The 16,087-nt window shown below is 42.2% G+C and overlaps 4 protein-coding genes across 5 annotated transcripts; 1 reads left to right on the forward strand and 3 right to left on the reverse strand.

Annotated features, from left to right (window-relative positions):
* Positions 1-99: 99 nt before the first annotated feature.
* Positions 100-3,850, reverse strand: LOC113583751 (B-cell CLL/lymphoma 7 protein family member A-like). 2 transcript variants are annotated; one of them, XM_027020260.3, is made up of 6 exons: positions 3,703-3,850; positions 2,699-2,780; positions 2,516-2,609; positions 2,204-2,350; positions 1,655-1,731; positions 100-1,276 (listed from the first exon to the last, which is right to left on the reverse strand). In XM_027020260.3, exons 1-6 carry the CDS (start codon positions 3,792-3,794, stop codon positions 1,202-1,204), a joined length of 567 nt encoding a protein of 188 aa, XP_026876061.1. In that variant the 5' UTR covers positions 3,795-3,850; the 3' UTR covers positions 100-1,201. The 2 variants fall into 2 exon arrangements, with proteins under 2 accessions (XP_026876061.1, XP_026876051.1); XM_027020250.3 differs by having other exon boundaries at positions 1,607-1,731.
* Positions 3,851-4,246: 396 nt separating this feature from the next.
* On the reverse strand, positions 4,247-5,849 carry LOC113584533 (hydroxycarboxylic acid receptor 2-like). Its single transcript, XM_027021506.3, has one exon. The coding sequence runs from the start codon at positions 5,759-5,761 to the stop codon at positions 4,796-4,798; it is 966 nt and encodes a 321-aa protein (XP_026877307.3). The 5' UTR covers positions 5,762-5,849; the 3' UTR covers positions 4,247-4,795.
* A 1,462-nt stretch (positions 5,850-7,311) lies between these two features.
* On the reverse strand, positions 7,312-10,434 carry denr (density-regulated protein). Its single transcript, XM_027020983.3, has 8 exons — positions 10,283-10,434; positions 9,439-9,549; positions 9,201-9,220; positions 8,949-9,033; positions 8,748-8,840; positions 8,273-8,389; positions 8,011-8,150; positions 7,312-7,609 (listed from the first exon to the last, which is right to left on the reverse strand). The coding sequence occupies exons 2-8, from the start codon at positions 9,536-9,538 to the stop codon at positions 7,565-7,567; spliced, it is 600 nt and encodes a 199-aa protein (XP_026876784.1). The 5' UTR covers positions 9,539-9,549; positions 10,283-10,434; the 3' UTR covers positions 7,312-7,564.
* Positions 10,435-10,590: 156 nt separating this feature from the next.
* ccdc62 (coiled-coil domain containing 62) lies at positions 10,591-15,822 on the forward strand. The gene is made up of 13 exons (XM_027020974.3): positions 10,591-11,122; positions 11,195-11,235; positions 11,356-11,451; positions 11,808-12,000; positions 12,408-12,574; positions 12,734-12,835; positions 12,919-13,090; positions 13,328-13,429; positions 13,759-13,841; positions 14,253-14,353; positions 15,018-15,129; positions 15,223-15,456; positions 15,582-15,822. The coding sequence occupies exons 1-13, from the start codon at positions 11,047-11,049 to the stop codon at positions 15,642-15,644; spliced, it is 1,542 nt and encodes a 513-aa protein (XP_026876775.3). The 5' UTR covers positions 10,591-11,046; the 3' UTR covers positions 15,645-15,822.
* Positions 15,823-16,087: the final 265 nt, after the last annotated feature.

A 16,087-nucleotide genomic window follows, 5' to 3' on the forward strand; every position in this document is an offset into this window, starting at 1 on the left:
CATGCTAATAAACGCCCAAAAGGAAGCTATAGGACATTCTGTGCTATATGTAACTGGGCCATAAGCCAACACTAAGATGTGAACAAGATAGTTCCAATATCCAGTCTGAGGTCTTTAATTGAAATAGTCGAGTATGATTAAACTCTAATGGCAGAATAAATAAATGCATACCTGTGTATGTGTACAAGATAAAAATCAGATTAAAAAACCTGGTCCCAATTTTCCCCCCAAATGTATTTATCTGCTTTCAGTGAGGTTAAAGGTTAACTGCAACAAGAATATGCACTGTCAAAAATGAAAATAACTTCCAAATTATGCTTGTTGGTGAACATAATTGATCCGTTTTCCATCCATATTGCCAAAAGTCCAGCACTGTTGGTCTGGAAATGAGGTATATTATAAGGCTTTGCCCCCTAGAGATCCCTTCAAAAACCCTGCAATACAAGAGTAGTAATTTACATACATTGTAATTAGGACTTCACAATTTTCCATTCGGTTCCACAGTAACTGGTGCCTCAGTAGAGGTCTTCAATAGTAACGGAGACAAAGACAACAGCAGTCACAGAACTGCCCTTAGATGACATCGGCAGCTATGTTGCATTTTGGTTACTGAGAAAACCACAGCCGTAAGTTCTAGTGTCAGCTAATTACTGAAAAGTTACTTTAAATGTAGTTCATGAGAGAGGTTTAAAAAAAAAAAAAAAAAAAAAAAAACCTCTCACATTTACAAGCATCCAGTCTTCAGTAGGAATGTGCTACACTTCTCCGCTAGACAGGAATCGCCCTCATCAGTCGTTCCAAAAACTGTCAAGCATGTCAATAAACCAAAACCCCAACCAAAAGAGATCATTTACTCAAAATGTAGATGACTATGCCAGCAAAACCGCATGTTAGCGTGGCAACTCTAGGCAGGGCACTGATGTTTTGGATCAGCCACACTGCTTCATGGGAGATGCTGGCGTTGGAAGCTGGAGCCAAGATGGCAGACACCAGCATCCCACAGGAGGAGGTCGGCCTTCCGCGCAAGGCCTTCTGTACGCAGGCACAATGAATGCTGCAACATCCTTTTCCTAAAAGTTGACTAGCAGGAGGAAGGAGGGTGAAAGAGCAAAGGTTCCCTTGGCAACATGGCGAGTGTGAGCATTCCACTATGACGGCTGAAATGGGAACACTGGCTTCCCACCTTAAGGGAAAGACAGCTTCAGCTCTTCTCACAGTCCTGAGAGGAAGACTCCAACTTGGTTTTCTTAATGGGAGGGGCGTCCTCTTCCATTTCCTAATGAAACGAGGAGTAGTAGCATTATAACACAACAGTACTTTGAGACTACCTAGCAATCTGTGTGTTTGCGACACTAAGCAAAGCTTTTGAAAAAAGAAAAAAAAAAGAAACAAACATTCACGAATACTCCATGGCTAAGGGCTACAGCAACATTTACATTTAGCTGATGCTTTTTATTCAAAGTGACTTACAATTATGACTGAGTACAACTTGAGCAATTGAGACTTGCTCAGGGGCCCCAACAGTGGCAACTTGGCAGTGATGGGACTTGACTTGTAATCAGAAGCTTGCTGGTTCAAGTACCTGAATCACTAAGCTACCACTTGCCTGGTACAACCTGCTGCTCAGGAGACGCACTTTATAGCTGTGATCTACCTGAGTTTCCCTGGAAGTTTCTGATGGTGCCTCTTTTTCTGGTGCTGAGGTCTCTGAGGAGGTGGAGTTGCTCTGACCTGTAAAAATGAATGGATGAGCATCAGCTCCAAGCCCCCGCCGCCGACCCTGTACCTAGCGCCGTCCTTGTTCAGGTTTCCATGCAAAGCCCACATAACGTACTTGATCCTGTTAGCCTTATCTCTATCAAAGAAGCAAGTATTATATCAAGTTGCATTAGATCAGGGTTGGATATCCAAACTGCTATGTAGTTTGTAAGAAATATGTAAGACATACGTAAGCTGAAACCTTTAGCAGCTGTTGAGACCAATATAATGAGATCCAGCTAATAAAAAGTGTACTATTGATTTTGTGCATTAAAGCAAAATTATGTGAAATACTCACAAGTCAAAGCATCATCCACAGGTGGCACAAGTATTATATATATATATATATATATATATATATATATATATATATATATATATATATATATATATATATATATATATATAAACAAGCTCGCGATCTGGGGATGTGGAATTGCGATACCTTTGTCTGGTGACGGCGTCCAATCTGTTGTATTTTCATCCCTATTGCTCTGAGGGACAGTGGTGTGTGGAGCAGGACTCTTACTGCAGCCGTTATCCTGCTTCACTGGAGAGCCGTCAGTGGTGGAGCTCTGATTGCTGTTCTCATCTGTTCAGTTCAAGAAGAAACGTGTGCATGCGTGTATGTAAAGCTTACACAGTGAGAATTAATAGGCTATCAAGTAAGAGCAATCGTGACAATTTTGAAAGTGGTCAAGATTTAGATTGAGACTAGATGACCACAGTTAAGCAGCCACGCGCGTTAGTACCTCACCATTTATGTCTGTCATTCCCGGAGAGGAGCTGCTCTCTGGTGTGGTGACCTCCAAGCCAAACTTCTCACCTCTGCTTTTCTTCTTCTTATTTTTCTACAGGAAAGATAGAACATCCAAATCTCGAACATCCATGTAAGCAAACAAACAAACCAGGTACACAGGCGTTTATCCGCAGGACTCACATCGTCTGACCTTGGTTCAGTCACTGGTACCCACTTGAAAATCCGCAGCGATGAGTCTCCAACAGTCACCCATTTTTTCTCCCTGGAAAGCATTAATCAGGAATGTAGTAACAGTCCATCAACAGTTTATTGCTCTAATCTTCAAAAGGTCACTGTAGGACTAATGGCGTTGTGGCAAGCAGTGTCCAACGACAGACACATATGCACCGATTTCTAAGAAGGACATCCTTCACACGACTAATTTATGAAAGAAATATTAGTCCTTCTTTATCCCTGTAATTAATTATGTGGTTGCATTTCAGGTTTTTGGTCTTTACACCGTGAACAGTTATGCTCTATGTTACACGCTACTAAATAATACTGCAATTTATTCGCTTAACAACTGATGTGAAATTCAGGAATACCGTACATCAGTCCCTTAGTTCTTACACCGCACTGTTCAAGTCTTTTAGCTGTTTTGTTGTGAATAATTATCTCCATTTTGGGTCGGGCTGCGTACACACACACACACACACACTTCCCTGTCCCCAGCCCCCACCGCGCCCAGTGACTGTGTGAAATAAGGAGTTTCTAAGCGCTAAATTTAAACCTGCGCTCGCTCTAAAACTACCGAGCGCCGTCGTTTCAAAGTTGCGAGGTGAGCGCGAGTGTATCGTTTGGGTCACGGCTCGGACCCTGCACGCTCAGACCTGCACGCTCGGCTCTTCCCCAGTGCGCCAAACCGCAGGGAGAGAAATGGCTTCATGTGACTACAGCGAAATGGCTTCTGGGCTCAGCCCACATCTCCGCTACGCCGAAACGGTTAGATCACGGTGCGCATCGCCACGGGGCTTGCCAGTGTGTCGCGAGCACCTGGGCTTGTGTTCGGTTCATCCGATATTTCAATTCCACGCGAGCATTCTTTCTCTGCTTTCCCGTCGTCCTCGCTCGTTCCATCTCCCCCCCGCGAGCCGGTCCGTGTGCTGGACTGCGCACGCGAACGCACGCTCTCCCGGCCCTCTTACCATTTTCGCACTTTCTCGATCGCGGCCATGACCCGCTTGATGTCATCTTTCGCTCTGCTCCGGGTCTCCGCGCGCACCGACCTGCCGGACATCCTCGCGGCTCGTGTGTGTTTCACGCTCACAATGCAAACACACTAACGCGCGCTCGGCGAGGACGGCGCGTGCGCCAAAAAAAAAAAAGTGAGTCGCGAGCAGCTGCGGTTAAAGGGTTCTTTTGTTCACGAATTTTACGGTTTAGTGACTTTCTTTAATATATTTATAATTGACAAAACGCGGAACGGAGTAGTTGCTAACTTATGTCGGTGATTTTACTTTTATTAGTTGGTCTGTTTTTTGTATCAATTGGGACTTTCATTTCTGCAACATAGGCCTGCCTTAATTTGTTAATGAACTGGATATACTGTATAACAAAAAGGAACATAATCAAAAAATAAAATGACACATTCTATACGTTTTATACACATACAAATATATTTTATACACGTATGTTTTATTTTTTATACACATGAAGACAGTGAAATGATCAGTGAAAACATTTCATGATTTCCTGTAGGCGTCCAGTATTGATCCTGGATCAATGTATGAAGTCATATGCAAAAACTGCACCTACTAGTAGCACATTAGTGCTTTTATAGACCCCCTTCCCCACAACAGAACAAATATTACTTCTGACTGAAGCAGTCGTTTCTTTAATGAATGCTAAAAAGTTACAATCCACAATTGTAAAACTACGTTACAGCCTGACTCCGGATATAAATAGCGTATACCATATCTAAGATCGTGAAAATGAAATGGTCTGATATAATGTTTTATATCATGGTAATGTTTTACAGGATTGTATTTATATATCTTTATGTTTAGATGATACTTAAATCATATTTTGTCGTTACAAGAAACCCTTCTTGTACGGTCAAGAATAATGAAATTTGAGAAATATTTTACTCTAAATAAATAATTATCCCTACAGTTTAAACCTGGTATAACACTTCACTAAAATTAATAAGCTTCCAAGAGACAGCAAATGATGATAACGCACTGATCCAGTAAGATGTATCAGCAGTGTCCTCCACAGCTTCGTGCTTTTAGCACTACTTTAACTGGTGTCACATGTTATCGTCTGATTGTCATTGTTGTTTTCAGTTTTTTTCCATCTCAGTTTCATAATTAGTTTCTGTAAAGTTCCACGAAAGGCAGGAGTGGAGAAGTAGTAAACCAGTGGGTTGAGGACGCTGTTGAAATAGGTGAGGCAGACCGATATATAAAACGCCAGGTTTACTTCATGAAAGTGTTCACAGTCCTGGTACCAGGCCTGCAGGATCCAAATGGTGATCCGAGAGGCAGTGCTGGGAAAGAAGCAGACGATGAAGACCCCTGCAACAATGAAAATGAACTGGACGGCCCTCTTCACCTTACCTTGGGTGTCGATTGTCTTGTTCTTCAGCTGCTTTGTGATACACACTGTGCAGAAAACAACAATTATGGCCGGCACAAAGAATTGTATGACGTAGAAGGCGTTGTGCCAGTTGGCGTGAGGGTAGTTCCGCAGGCAAATGTTGAAGCTCTCACATTGCGTGCGATTGTTGAAGCTAAAGAAGTGCGGCGAGGGCAGCAGGTAGACCGTCATGGCAATGATGATCACCCACAATCCACAGGACACCCACAGGGCATAGCTCAGACCCATACGGTTGATGCGGTTCAGCGAATGGACTATCTTCAGGTAGCGGTCCACAGCCACCGCTGTGAGGAAGAAGATGCTCGCAGTCCTGTTGGCCGACAGCAGGAAGAGCAGAATGCGGCAAAAGGCGTCGCCGAGGATCCAGTTCATGCCCCGGCTGTAGTAGTCTGCCCTGAATGGCAAGCAGAACAGGACCAGTGAGTCGGCCACAGCCAAGTGTGCCAGATAGATGGAACTGGGCCTCCAGCTGTCCATGTGGAAGGCGAACATCCAGAGGGCAAGAACGTTCCCAGAGAGGCCAAAAACAAATTCCAAGAAAAGGATGGGGGGCAGGACCTTCTCAAAGATGGGCGAGTCAAAAGTGCAGCACGAGGCGTTTGCCATGAGCACAGCACTGAAGCAGACACTCTTCAGAAGTTTAACTCTGAGAACTTTACATCCCAGCACTGTTTTGTTCTGCCTCCCTTTAGTCACTGAATCCCCAGGGACCTGTATTTTCTTTGGCTCGCATGCAAATAATGTATCTGAAAGCATCTGCATGGGAAACAAAGCTCAGGTGTTATGTGGAAATGATCTCAAGTGGGATTACAGCCATAGGGATATGACTAGTGAATACAAAGTACCATATTCCACCAGTTGCCCATACTACCATTAAAAATGATTGGGACTCTTGATAGGGTAGTCTGTGGCAAGCAACATTCATCCCCCAGGGACAGCTCTACCAACAGAACAAACAAATAAGAACTTCCCATAAAGGTGCTTTGCATTTCTCCTAAATTCAATATTTCTTTTATATGGTTTCTGACTGTACTGTAGCTCTTGCTAAAACCAAATAATTTCTTTTTATAATTACACTGAGAATCTAAGGCAATAAACAAATCATATATGCATTCTAGCGTTTTATTCACTTGTTGCCTCCTAGATGATAAAAGTAAGATGCATGTTTTGTGGTAATGGTAACTGAATTGAATGCTACTTATTAAAATATTAAACACATACTCCAACATCCATATTAATTTAAAAATGACTCCATTATGGTTATGAAAATAGGGCACTTAGTAAGTAACTGCACATACACAGTGTTTTGTCTATGTACATCAGCACATTGGACTTGAAATTAGGGCGGAGTACAGAATTCATGGTTTTGATTATAGAGCATCTACATTTATATTTGATGAACCATTTTGGAATCAGTATTTTTATAAGAGCAACTGGCTGCTCAGTTGTTTTTTTGGGCCAGTGTGCATCAGTTAGTACATTAGATAGCAAAGATCAAGAGCAGAGTAGAGCTGGTTCTAGACCTTCCGGCACCTGCTGCTGGCCTAAATCAAGCGATCATGTGGCCATATCAGACTTGTTTGGTCCACAGGTAAAAGGCAAAAATCAAACAGGTGAGCTATGCAGTAACACCCTAACCACGTGGAAAACGACAATAGTGGATGACTAAAACCTACTTTATAGATCTGTTATCATAAATATTGGACAAATTAACATGCACAAAACAGATTGATCACTTGTTTACTTGGTAATAATTTGTAATCAATGACCCTGATCTGTAGAAGTCATCCCTCGTGAGTATACGGCCAGATCAGGAACAGACCTTTTCTGCCCGTTTGTTTCAGTGAAATGCTCAGTGGGGTTTAGGTTGGCTAACTGACTTGGCCAGTCAAGAACATTCCCCATTTTGGGTCAATAACAGTTCCCTTTTTCTTTCCTCCTCAAAACAATCATTCCATCCCTCTGCTAGAGTGCAGAAGGTTACTCCTCGTCTACTCTACCCATAAAGGTGGAACTCTTAAAGCATTTTAAGCCTCTACAGATGAGAATGTTTGAACTTAAAGTGACATTCCTCACCTTAATCTCAATGTCACTGTCATTTCAGATTCTAAGATTGGATCTTACAGACAGTAGAAATAAATGAACATTACACAAAGAACAAGCCAATGAGATTGAAATTTATTAGCCTAAAGTTTGCTTGCGTGAAGTATTATTGAGAGAGTCGTATCACAGCAGACCTTTGGCAAAGAGGAAACTGCTACTTAGAACTGAAGAAATGCCAAGGATGGGGTCCAAGTCCGACGTGTTCTATACAGTAAATAAAACCGATATAAAATGACTCAATGCGTAAGTTTGGCCGTGTTCTTGTGACACGTAGCATTTGCTTCGGTAAAAGTGCACATCAGGTTTTCACTTTTTCACTTCTCCAAGATCGTCAATGCTGTCATCATCAACCTGTAGGGAGAAAGTCTGTTTTAACAGAATCGTTCACACAAAAAAGTGTGGCTAACAGCAGGACAAACCTAATAAGATGATATCTATAAAGTAACTTTGCTGACAAACATTGAGGAGACAGTTAATGCCAGAGCATGATTCCTTTAGCTCTTTTGCCCTCATGGGAAAATACATGCACATACCCAAATTATATTGCTCTGGCAGCACCACTGACTGGCTTACTTGGCTATATACTTGAACGCTCACTTTAATAAGGCTTTATAAAACCTTAGAAGATAAACAAGCTGCAGTTCGAGTTACAGCACATCCAAGCGCATGTAATTGAAGAAATTATGGCAATTTGTACAAAAACTGCAAACAAAATTCTAAAAGTGAACAATTCAAAAAGATCTTCACATGACCTCAGGCCACTTCTCCTGGATGACATCGATGACGTCATCTGTAAAGTCTCCCTGAATGATGATTTCATCCTCCGCTGTCACCGAGGCACCACAAGAGAATTTCTGAGCAAAGAATCTCTGAGCCTCTTTAAGGTCTATATCTGAAGAAGCAAATGAAAAATACAACCAAAGACAAACAAAAATCCAAACCACATTACAAAGAGAACGGCGGCATAAGAAAAAAAAAATCATATGCAATTTAGATTGGAGTGCTGCATCTTACCAAACGTTGCCAAGCCACACACCCGCGTGACATATTTCTTCTTAGCTCGTGGGATTTTTGCTATCGTGACTTTCTGGGGAACAGTCTTCTTCTTCTGTTTGATCTGACCTCTACCACCTGAAACAATACAAACTATTTAACACCAGTTTGCAGTCATACTCACAGCTGAGATGCTGCTACACTATTCCTTTAGGTTCACAGCTAACTAGAATGATCTGGCAATGAGACACAATAATGCCCATGAGTATCTGCAATACGCGGATGAACCAAGAGCTAGTTGGTATAGTTCTTTTCGTCTTCAGCATTTAACAGATGCTCTGATCCAGAGCGACGTGTGTATCAGTATGACGGTGTTCCACCCTACAAACAAACTGTGACCTTGGTGTTGTATATAAAACTACAAAATCTTACAAAATCTTTTATATATATATATATATATATATATATAAAATGCATACTAAATATCAGTTCCAACCTCTTTTCTGCTTTTTCTTCTCCTCTTCTTCTCCAGCGGGGGGCGCTTCTCCACCACCTCCACCACCTCCTGTGTCTTGCTTGGGTGCATTGTCTGCAAAGGTACAAGCTTTTGTCATATTTCAATTTTAGCCAAGTCCATCAAGGGAAGAGGCTTTAAAACAAATGACACACTTCAGTGGTTTTCAGAAGCAGAGCTTACCAAGAGTCATTCTAGCAAACACATCTGGGAAGTTTTTCTCAAGCCACTGTCTGCACTTTGCTGGCTCAGGCATGTACTCACAGTACTGCAGATACAAGCAGATGGGTTTTGCTTTAATTTTTATGAATGTGTAGACATTCATTTATTACATCTTTCCATGAAATCAAATGACAGTTATTTTACAGTATGCAACTTCTTATTAGAAAATCACCAAGTGAAACATATAGGTTACGCATAAACCTGTATGCTTACCTCTGTCGGCAGGGAGCATACTGAAAAGAAGAGGAAGATTTCTTAGACTTGTTTTAAAAACACATGACTATATTATAATAAAACAATTTATAAAGCTTCTGATAAAAAAACAAAACAAAACTACAAACAATGTTAACTCATATCAAATATAATGTCAGTTTTATTAGTGTCCAACTCAGTGGGACTCACAACTAACCTAAACAAGCATGCATGAATGAAAAATAAAAGATTTCTATACCGCCACAGTAAAGCACTTTCAGTGGGTACTTAGCATCTAGGTCGGTCCGATCCACTTTATTCTCTGGCGAGCCTGACTCTGCATTCTCAGTAGTAGCCATATTGTTTTATTCTAAACAGAAGACAAACATTTTGTTTTGCTGTGAGAAAAAGCCAACAACTCAACCAGTCATGTTTTGGAAATACTGATTAGTGTGTACCAGTTCCTAAGTATTTGAGAGCACTGAAACGTTAGTTGGCAATGTCAAATTGAGAAATAAAACATATAAACGTGTTCACACTTTTTTTTATCTGAACAAAACCGAACTCATGTCTTAAATACAAGCAAACGGGTTATTCCTGTTCTTCCACAGCAAAATCTGCTTAAATGCATTTGTTATTTAGCGTAATTAGTTAGTATGCCAATAAATCGAAATATCTACATGTTATACAAGCGACTGCCCCATGTAGCTACAGGTACAACATGTATAACATTAATAACATGTATAACATGATATTAACATGAGTATAACGTAACATATATTATTAACATGTAGAAAATAACAGGCTACGTAAGAACCTAGCTGGCTAACGTTCACACAAATCAGATGAAGACTAGGTTTGGTAACAGCTCAAAATATCCATCAGCTGTCATAGTGCCAGATCATTTACATCTTTCCCAAAACACCTCAACGCCCCGCTAGGCAGAAAGCTCTGATAAACTTTATGAGCTGAGTCTGTAGTAAATAAGGGAAGACTTTGGGCTGAGGTAACCAGGCAGCTAGCTCCTTAGCCTAGCTCACACATTCATTAGCTCTGGGTGCTAACATGCCTCATATATAAAACACACTCACACCAGCACATACCTCATAAGCACTCAGTATTGCTTTCTTTGTAGTACAATCTTAAGCATTATTATATCGACCTTTAAGAAGCTTTTCAGTAAACGCAGATGTAGTTTTACAGCTTTAGAGCACACCTCTACAATCTGATTTGGGTTTGGGGCTTGCCAAGGCGCGCATGCGCAGACGCAACACACACTAATAAGAGTTATTTAAATGTATGCCTTTTATATTATTTTACTATTGATTTTTGCCGTGGTTCTGCCGTGAAAAACTGAATTTTGTATGAATTATGCATAACTATAAATATACAATCCAGTGCCTTGGAAGAGGCAGTCAACTTGTAATTTTAACATAGGCGATACTCTAGCCAACTAAATTTTGCTTCCTAACAAGATATTTCAAAACTTTCAAAATTCGTTCGCTAACGGCTTTAACTTAGTAGCTAAAGAATTACAGCAATAATGTTTTAATTGTGGATAAGTAATACATTTATATAAATGTTTCTGTCCCAGTGTAATTTTAAGGGGCTTGTAATAGTAACTTTCATAAATACTATTTTGATTTAAAGTTGCCACAGAAGCGTTAGCTTAGCTCGAGTAGCAGACGTTGGTCCCGTAGCCCCCTCGCGAGCTGGATGGCTACTTACAGACTAATTCAGATGATACTTTAATTAACATCATCCAGATAGACTAATTAACATTATCCTGATAACTGGCATAGTCGGCAACGGACCGCCGAACATAAAAGAGAAAGCTGAGAAAAATGTTTGACTTGTCGAAGAAACGATGGATGAAGAAGACAGAGAAACATGTAGAAACCGCCGCGCGCCTCGCTACAGAGACGCTCCTGAAATGAAAGCAGGTCAGTTACGCTGACTAATGTACCACAGCCCTGCTGATTAAACCCTTATTTAATTTTACGAACTTTTTGCAGGTTTTCCATTTGAACCGTGGCACAGCACCCCTGTCAAGAAGGTGTGTATATTCATATTATGGATTTATAAAATACATTAAAGTAATATACTATTTTGTTGGATTAAGGGGGATATTTTGATTAAAGTCCTGAAATAAATGTCTAACTTCCCTGTATTGAAGCACACACACGATGTCAGCATAGCTAGACAGACTGTGAGGAGTCCACAGATGTCTTGTAATCATGTATCATCTCTGTCTCATATGGAAGAGTCTAAGGTAAGACATCACTGTTTACTGAGTCAATTATTTTGACTTTAAATTGTACAATAACTTAAACTAACTGATTCAATATTTTGTATACAAAAATAAATAAACTCCAAAGTTTATGCAAACCATTTAGACCATATAGGTGAACTCTTACAAATGAGGGTTCTTTGGCTATATAATGTCATAATAGTCAGTATACAATTGTCCTATTGGAAAATAAGAGTGCTTTGAATCTAGGCCGCCATCAAGTGGTGGCAGCTTCGTATTCTCTGCGTTTTTATAACGTAGATTCCTTGAAACATTGCAATGCGATGAGTTGCTCTCATTCTCATTTAATTTGAAATGAACCTTCATGTCCATGATAGATTCCAGCATGTGAAATGGAAATGGTGACCATCCAAAAGCAGCGGCTGGAGCTGCAGCTGCTGATGGCAGAGCTGAAGGACCGTGACCAGGAGCTCAACGACATGGCTGCTGCCCACCAAAGGCAGCTGCAGGCGTGGGAGCAGGATCGGCAGAGAGTGCTGACACTGGAGCAGCGGTGTGCCAATCTCCAGGGTGAGCAGCTCCAAGCTGACTTTTAGCATTGTAGTGGTGGCACAGTGGTTAAGGTACTGGACGAGTACTCAGACGGTTGCCAGTTCAAACCCCACCACTGCAAAAGTTGCCACTGCCCCTGAGCAAGACCCCTAACCCTCAATTACTCAAGTTGTATTCAGTCATAATTGTAAGTCGCTTTGGACAAAAGCATCAGCTAAATGCCAAAAATGTTTAAAAAATAATAATAATCTTGTTTTCTACTAATGACTAAATGGGGGAGGGCTATTTCAACATTATGCAAATTAATTATGATAATTAACAATCAAAGTGACGGGTACCATTCATATGGTCACTGCAGTGACGCCTCTAGCCATAATAAATTAGAGGGAGAGTATGTGCATCAGGTGTGTGGTTGCACTCACCAGATGACCTGCAGACGCGTAACGAGGTGATCCGAGCCATCAGCAAGCACCTGAAGACCGTAGAGGCACGGGAGAAGGACAGGCACCGAGAACTCACTAGTGCCCAGCAGCAGCTGCACGAGCTCAGCCAGAGACAGCAGCACAGCAGCCAACAGCAACGGGACCTGGAGGTATTTCTTCCACATCTGTTGCTGCTTACCCCTGGTATCTGTATGGGTCATTGTCTCTGCGGAAAGGCATGGGGCGGTGTGTGTTAACAGTTTAAGTGGCGCGTGTTTTGGGTGCTTGTTCACGAGAGCTGCTGATTGGACAGTGATGCTGATTTACAGGAGAAGAATCGGAGCATGAACTCGACCATCATGACTCTCTCGTCTCAGGTGGGGCAGCTCCAGGTTCAGGAGGAGGAGCTTAGCTCCATGCTGAAACTAAAGGTACTTTACCTGCAAACTCATTCTCTGTTCTTTAAACCTGTGTGCAGCTGGGGTATTTTCACAGTTTCTTTGCAATTTATCAGGACAAAGACGTGATGGAAGCTACCAGTCGCATTTTAGGATTAACCGGTCAGATGCGGGAATACGATGCTACACGGAAGGAATCCGAGACACGGGAAAGCAAAATCTTAAGTGAAATGGAGGAGTACAAACATCGCTTCAGAGAGGCTAGATATGACGCTACTCGGCTCAAAGGTAGAGCTTGATCAAACATAGCCCTGAAAGGCCAATCCCAACACCAGACCAGCAGGGGTCAGTGTCTGATTCAACACCATTACTCCACTATTCAGTATGAAAATCCTTCCCAGAGGACATTATTCTGGGGATGATGCACCAGGAACCTGGGTTCAGGTCTGTTTATGTTTATCTTTGGGGAAACCGACAGTCTTTTTTTTTTTTTTCAGTAACCTTTCATTTTCTACATTCCTCCAGATGAGCTTCAGGAGAAGACCATAGAGAATAACAGTCAAAGAGAAGAGCTCATTCGACTAAAGCAAGAGAACCAGCTACTCAGGAAAGAGCTGCAACTGGCAGGTACTGTGACTAGAACTGTATAGCTGCGAAACTGCTAAAAGCTAAACAAAGAAGCGGTGAATAGCGCCTTAACTAGACTGAAGACAAAGACCCAGTGTGATAAGTGTAATGTACACACGTACTATCAAACTGTTTAGTTAGTTATGATCAACATCTCTGCTACTTCTGGACCTCTGTCAGTTTCAATTGTATTTCCATAAATCAGGAAAAGTGTAATGTAGTGTGCATTGTTTGCTTTTAGTCAGTTAGCCCTGACTGCACGGATTCCATTTAGTTGCCTTTGACGAAGGACGTTCCATCATGCCAGCTGTCCTATGTGTGTCTCGCAGGTGAGAGCTGGAAAGATGAGCTGCTTGGCCTAGCACGATCTAAACAAGAGCGCACCGTGTCCGAGCTTCTGTGCCTGCGACAGGTGCTTCCTGTCACGCTGTGCCTTTCAGTGTGTTTCAACAAAATGTGTGTGAATGTGACTGACTGAAGCCTCGTGGAGATTACGTAGCGTTACACTAATGCCGCTCTGCTGCTCGTGTCGTTTTTCCACATTCCTCTGGGACTTCCTCCACTTGCCGAGTTAGTTTGCTGAACCATTAGCCTGGGCTTGTCATGTGTCTCTTAATAAAAAAACTCCCCTATTTATTTTCAGTTTTTTCTCTTTTTGTACTTTCATACCAACTAAAACAAAAATTTCGTCACAAAGTCTAGCATTTTAATCTCCTATAATACAGGGAGATGGTCGATAAGTATGTGGGATGGAGTGATTGGATCAAATTACAGGCACAGGAATGTGTCAGATTAAATGTTTTCTGTATGTGTGACATCACAGGTGTGTGCTAACCAACAGAATGACCTGCAGCTCTTGAAGCTCAACCTCGAGACAACCAGAGAGGCACTGAGACGATATGAAGGTCAAAGGTCACTGGAGAGGTAAGCAGTGGGAGTTTTAGGGTTGAAAGATAGCAGCGCAATTTCTGTTTCTGAACACTGAAGAAGAGCAGCAGGAGGGCACATGCATGGGCAGTGCCATAATAACACACACCCACCGTCACCCTCACATGCTGTCAGAAAACCTCTGCACAGAGGTACAGCCCAGCCAACCGCAGAGAACAGTGCCAGGAGTGTCCTTCCAGCTAGCCAGGACATCCCGAGTGAGCTCAGCTTCAGCTGCTGTGAGGAGGTGTCGAGGGGAAGTGCTCCAGCCAGAGGCACTGGAGGTGCTGGGCCTGCCCCTCAGCCAGGCCCCCTATTAACCCCTTACTGTGACTGTAGTAGCAGCCCAGCAGAGAACGACTGCTTGCAAGGAGCTGCGTGTAGGGCTGGAAATGAGGTAGGCATCATGGCTGTCATTAACTATGATGCAGAGACAGGGACCCCAGCGCTGCTGGTGGGCGTCGGTCCAGAAGACCCACAGTGCTCTTGGTAGGGACTGACATCAGATGAAATAATCGCTATATTAGTCAGAAAATATAAACATGGCAAATAATTGGCCGATTCGGTTGGGTAGCATGTTTTTATATGTTCGCAGTTCTACCATTGCATAGTAATAGCAGTGCAGTAGTCTCTGTGAGTATAATTCTCCCCCATGACTCAGTCCAGGTAGTGTGACTTGTCTCTATATGGATTGTTCTACGCCATCACCACAGAGGAGGAGCCCCGGCCCTACAGAAGATGCAGTATTCAACATCATTGCCAATGGCAACCAGGTAACCCAACCCATCACTGTTAAAACCTGTGTAATTCAATATTATACGCATCATTCACCACATCAGTCCCATCTGGTATGGTTTTGTGAACAGGAGGAGTGTGTATCATCCACAAGTCGCTTGCAACGCTTGTTGGCAGAGTCGAGGCAAATGGTGGCCAGTCTAGAACACACTTCTGGCAAACCTCTGAGCCCCGCCCTGAGCCCCGTCCCGAGCCCCGCCCCCAAAAGTGACTCTGTCTGTAGCCTGCATGGTAGCTACAATAATAGCAATAGTTGCAACCATTCCCTGTCCCCCAGAAACAGCCAACGAGAAAGTCAACAAAGCGTACGTGCTGTCTTTGATCTGCCAGATGTTTCATGACATTGTAGAATTCAGTCTTAATATATTCCAATGTTCTCCACCATGAAGTTTGAAACTAAAGCATTTTATCCTCTTTATCATTCCATTAGAATGATGATACTCAAAACCAGAGTCAACATTCGAACCCAAGAACCGAGGAATGTGGGCAGTAGATCCTTGGATGGACAGGTCTCCCTCAAAAAATGACTGAGGATTTTAAAAACAGTACGATGTAGCCATGTGAACATGTTGAAGCTGCCTTTGAGTGGAAAACTAGGTCAGCATCCACTCATGAGCCCGTAGCACAGTCAGTCTGGTTTACTACACCTGCAAATAAATACTTTTAAGGAAACAAAAGATGTGTGTGTGTGTGTGTGGTGGTGGGGGTGGGGGGGGGGGGGTTGTTTGTTTTTTTTCTGGATTGGTAAGATGAAATATTTTAAAGAAGTTATTGATGATTTTTTTTTTCCCATCAAAATGGATTTAACAGAAATTTGTGGATTTTAAATTGACCTGATATAAAAATAGTTCTACAAGCTTTCCAAAGTCATTGATTCATTGACCAAGTACTAAGTGTTAAACCTGCCTTACAAGATGGCTGAATGGTACTGCAGGT

This window comes from Electrophorus electricus, chromosome 19, assembly GCF_041902795.1.
Source record: "Electrophorus electricus isolate QZ-2024a chromosome 19, ASM4190279v1, whole genome shotgun sequence".
In the NCBI taxonomy this organism is placed as follows: domain Eukaryota; kingdom Metazoa; phylum Chordata; class Actinopteri; order Gymnotiformes; family Gymnotidae; genus Electrophorus; species Electrophorus electricus.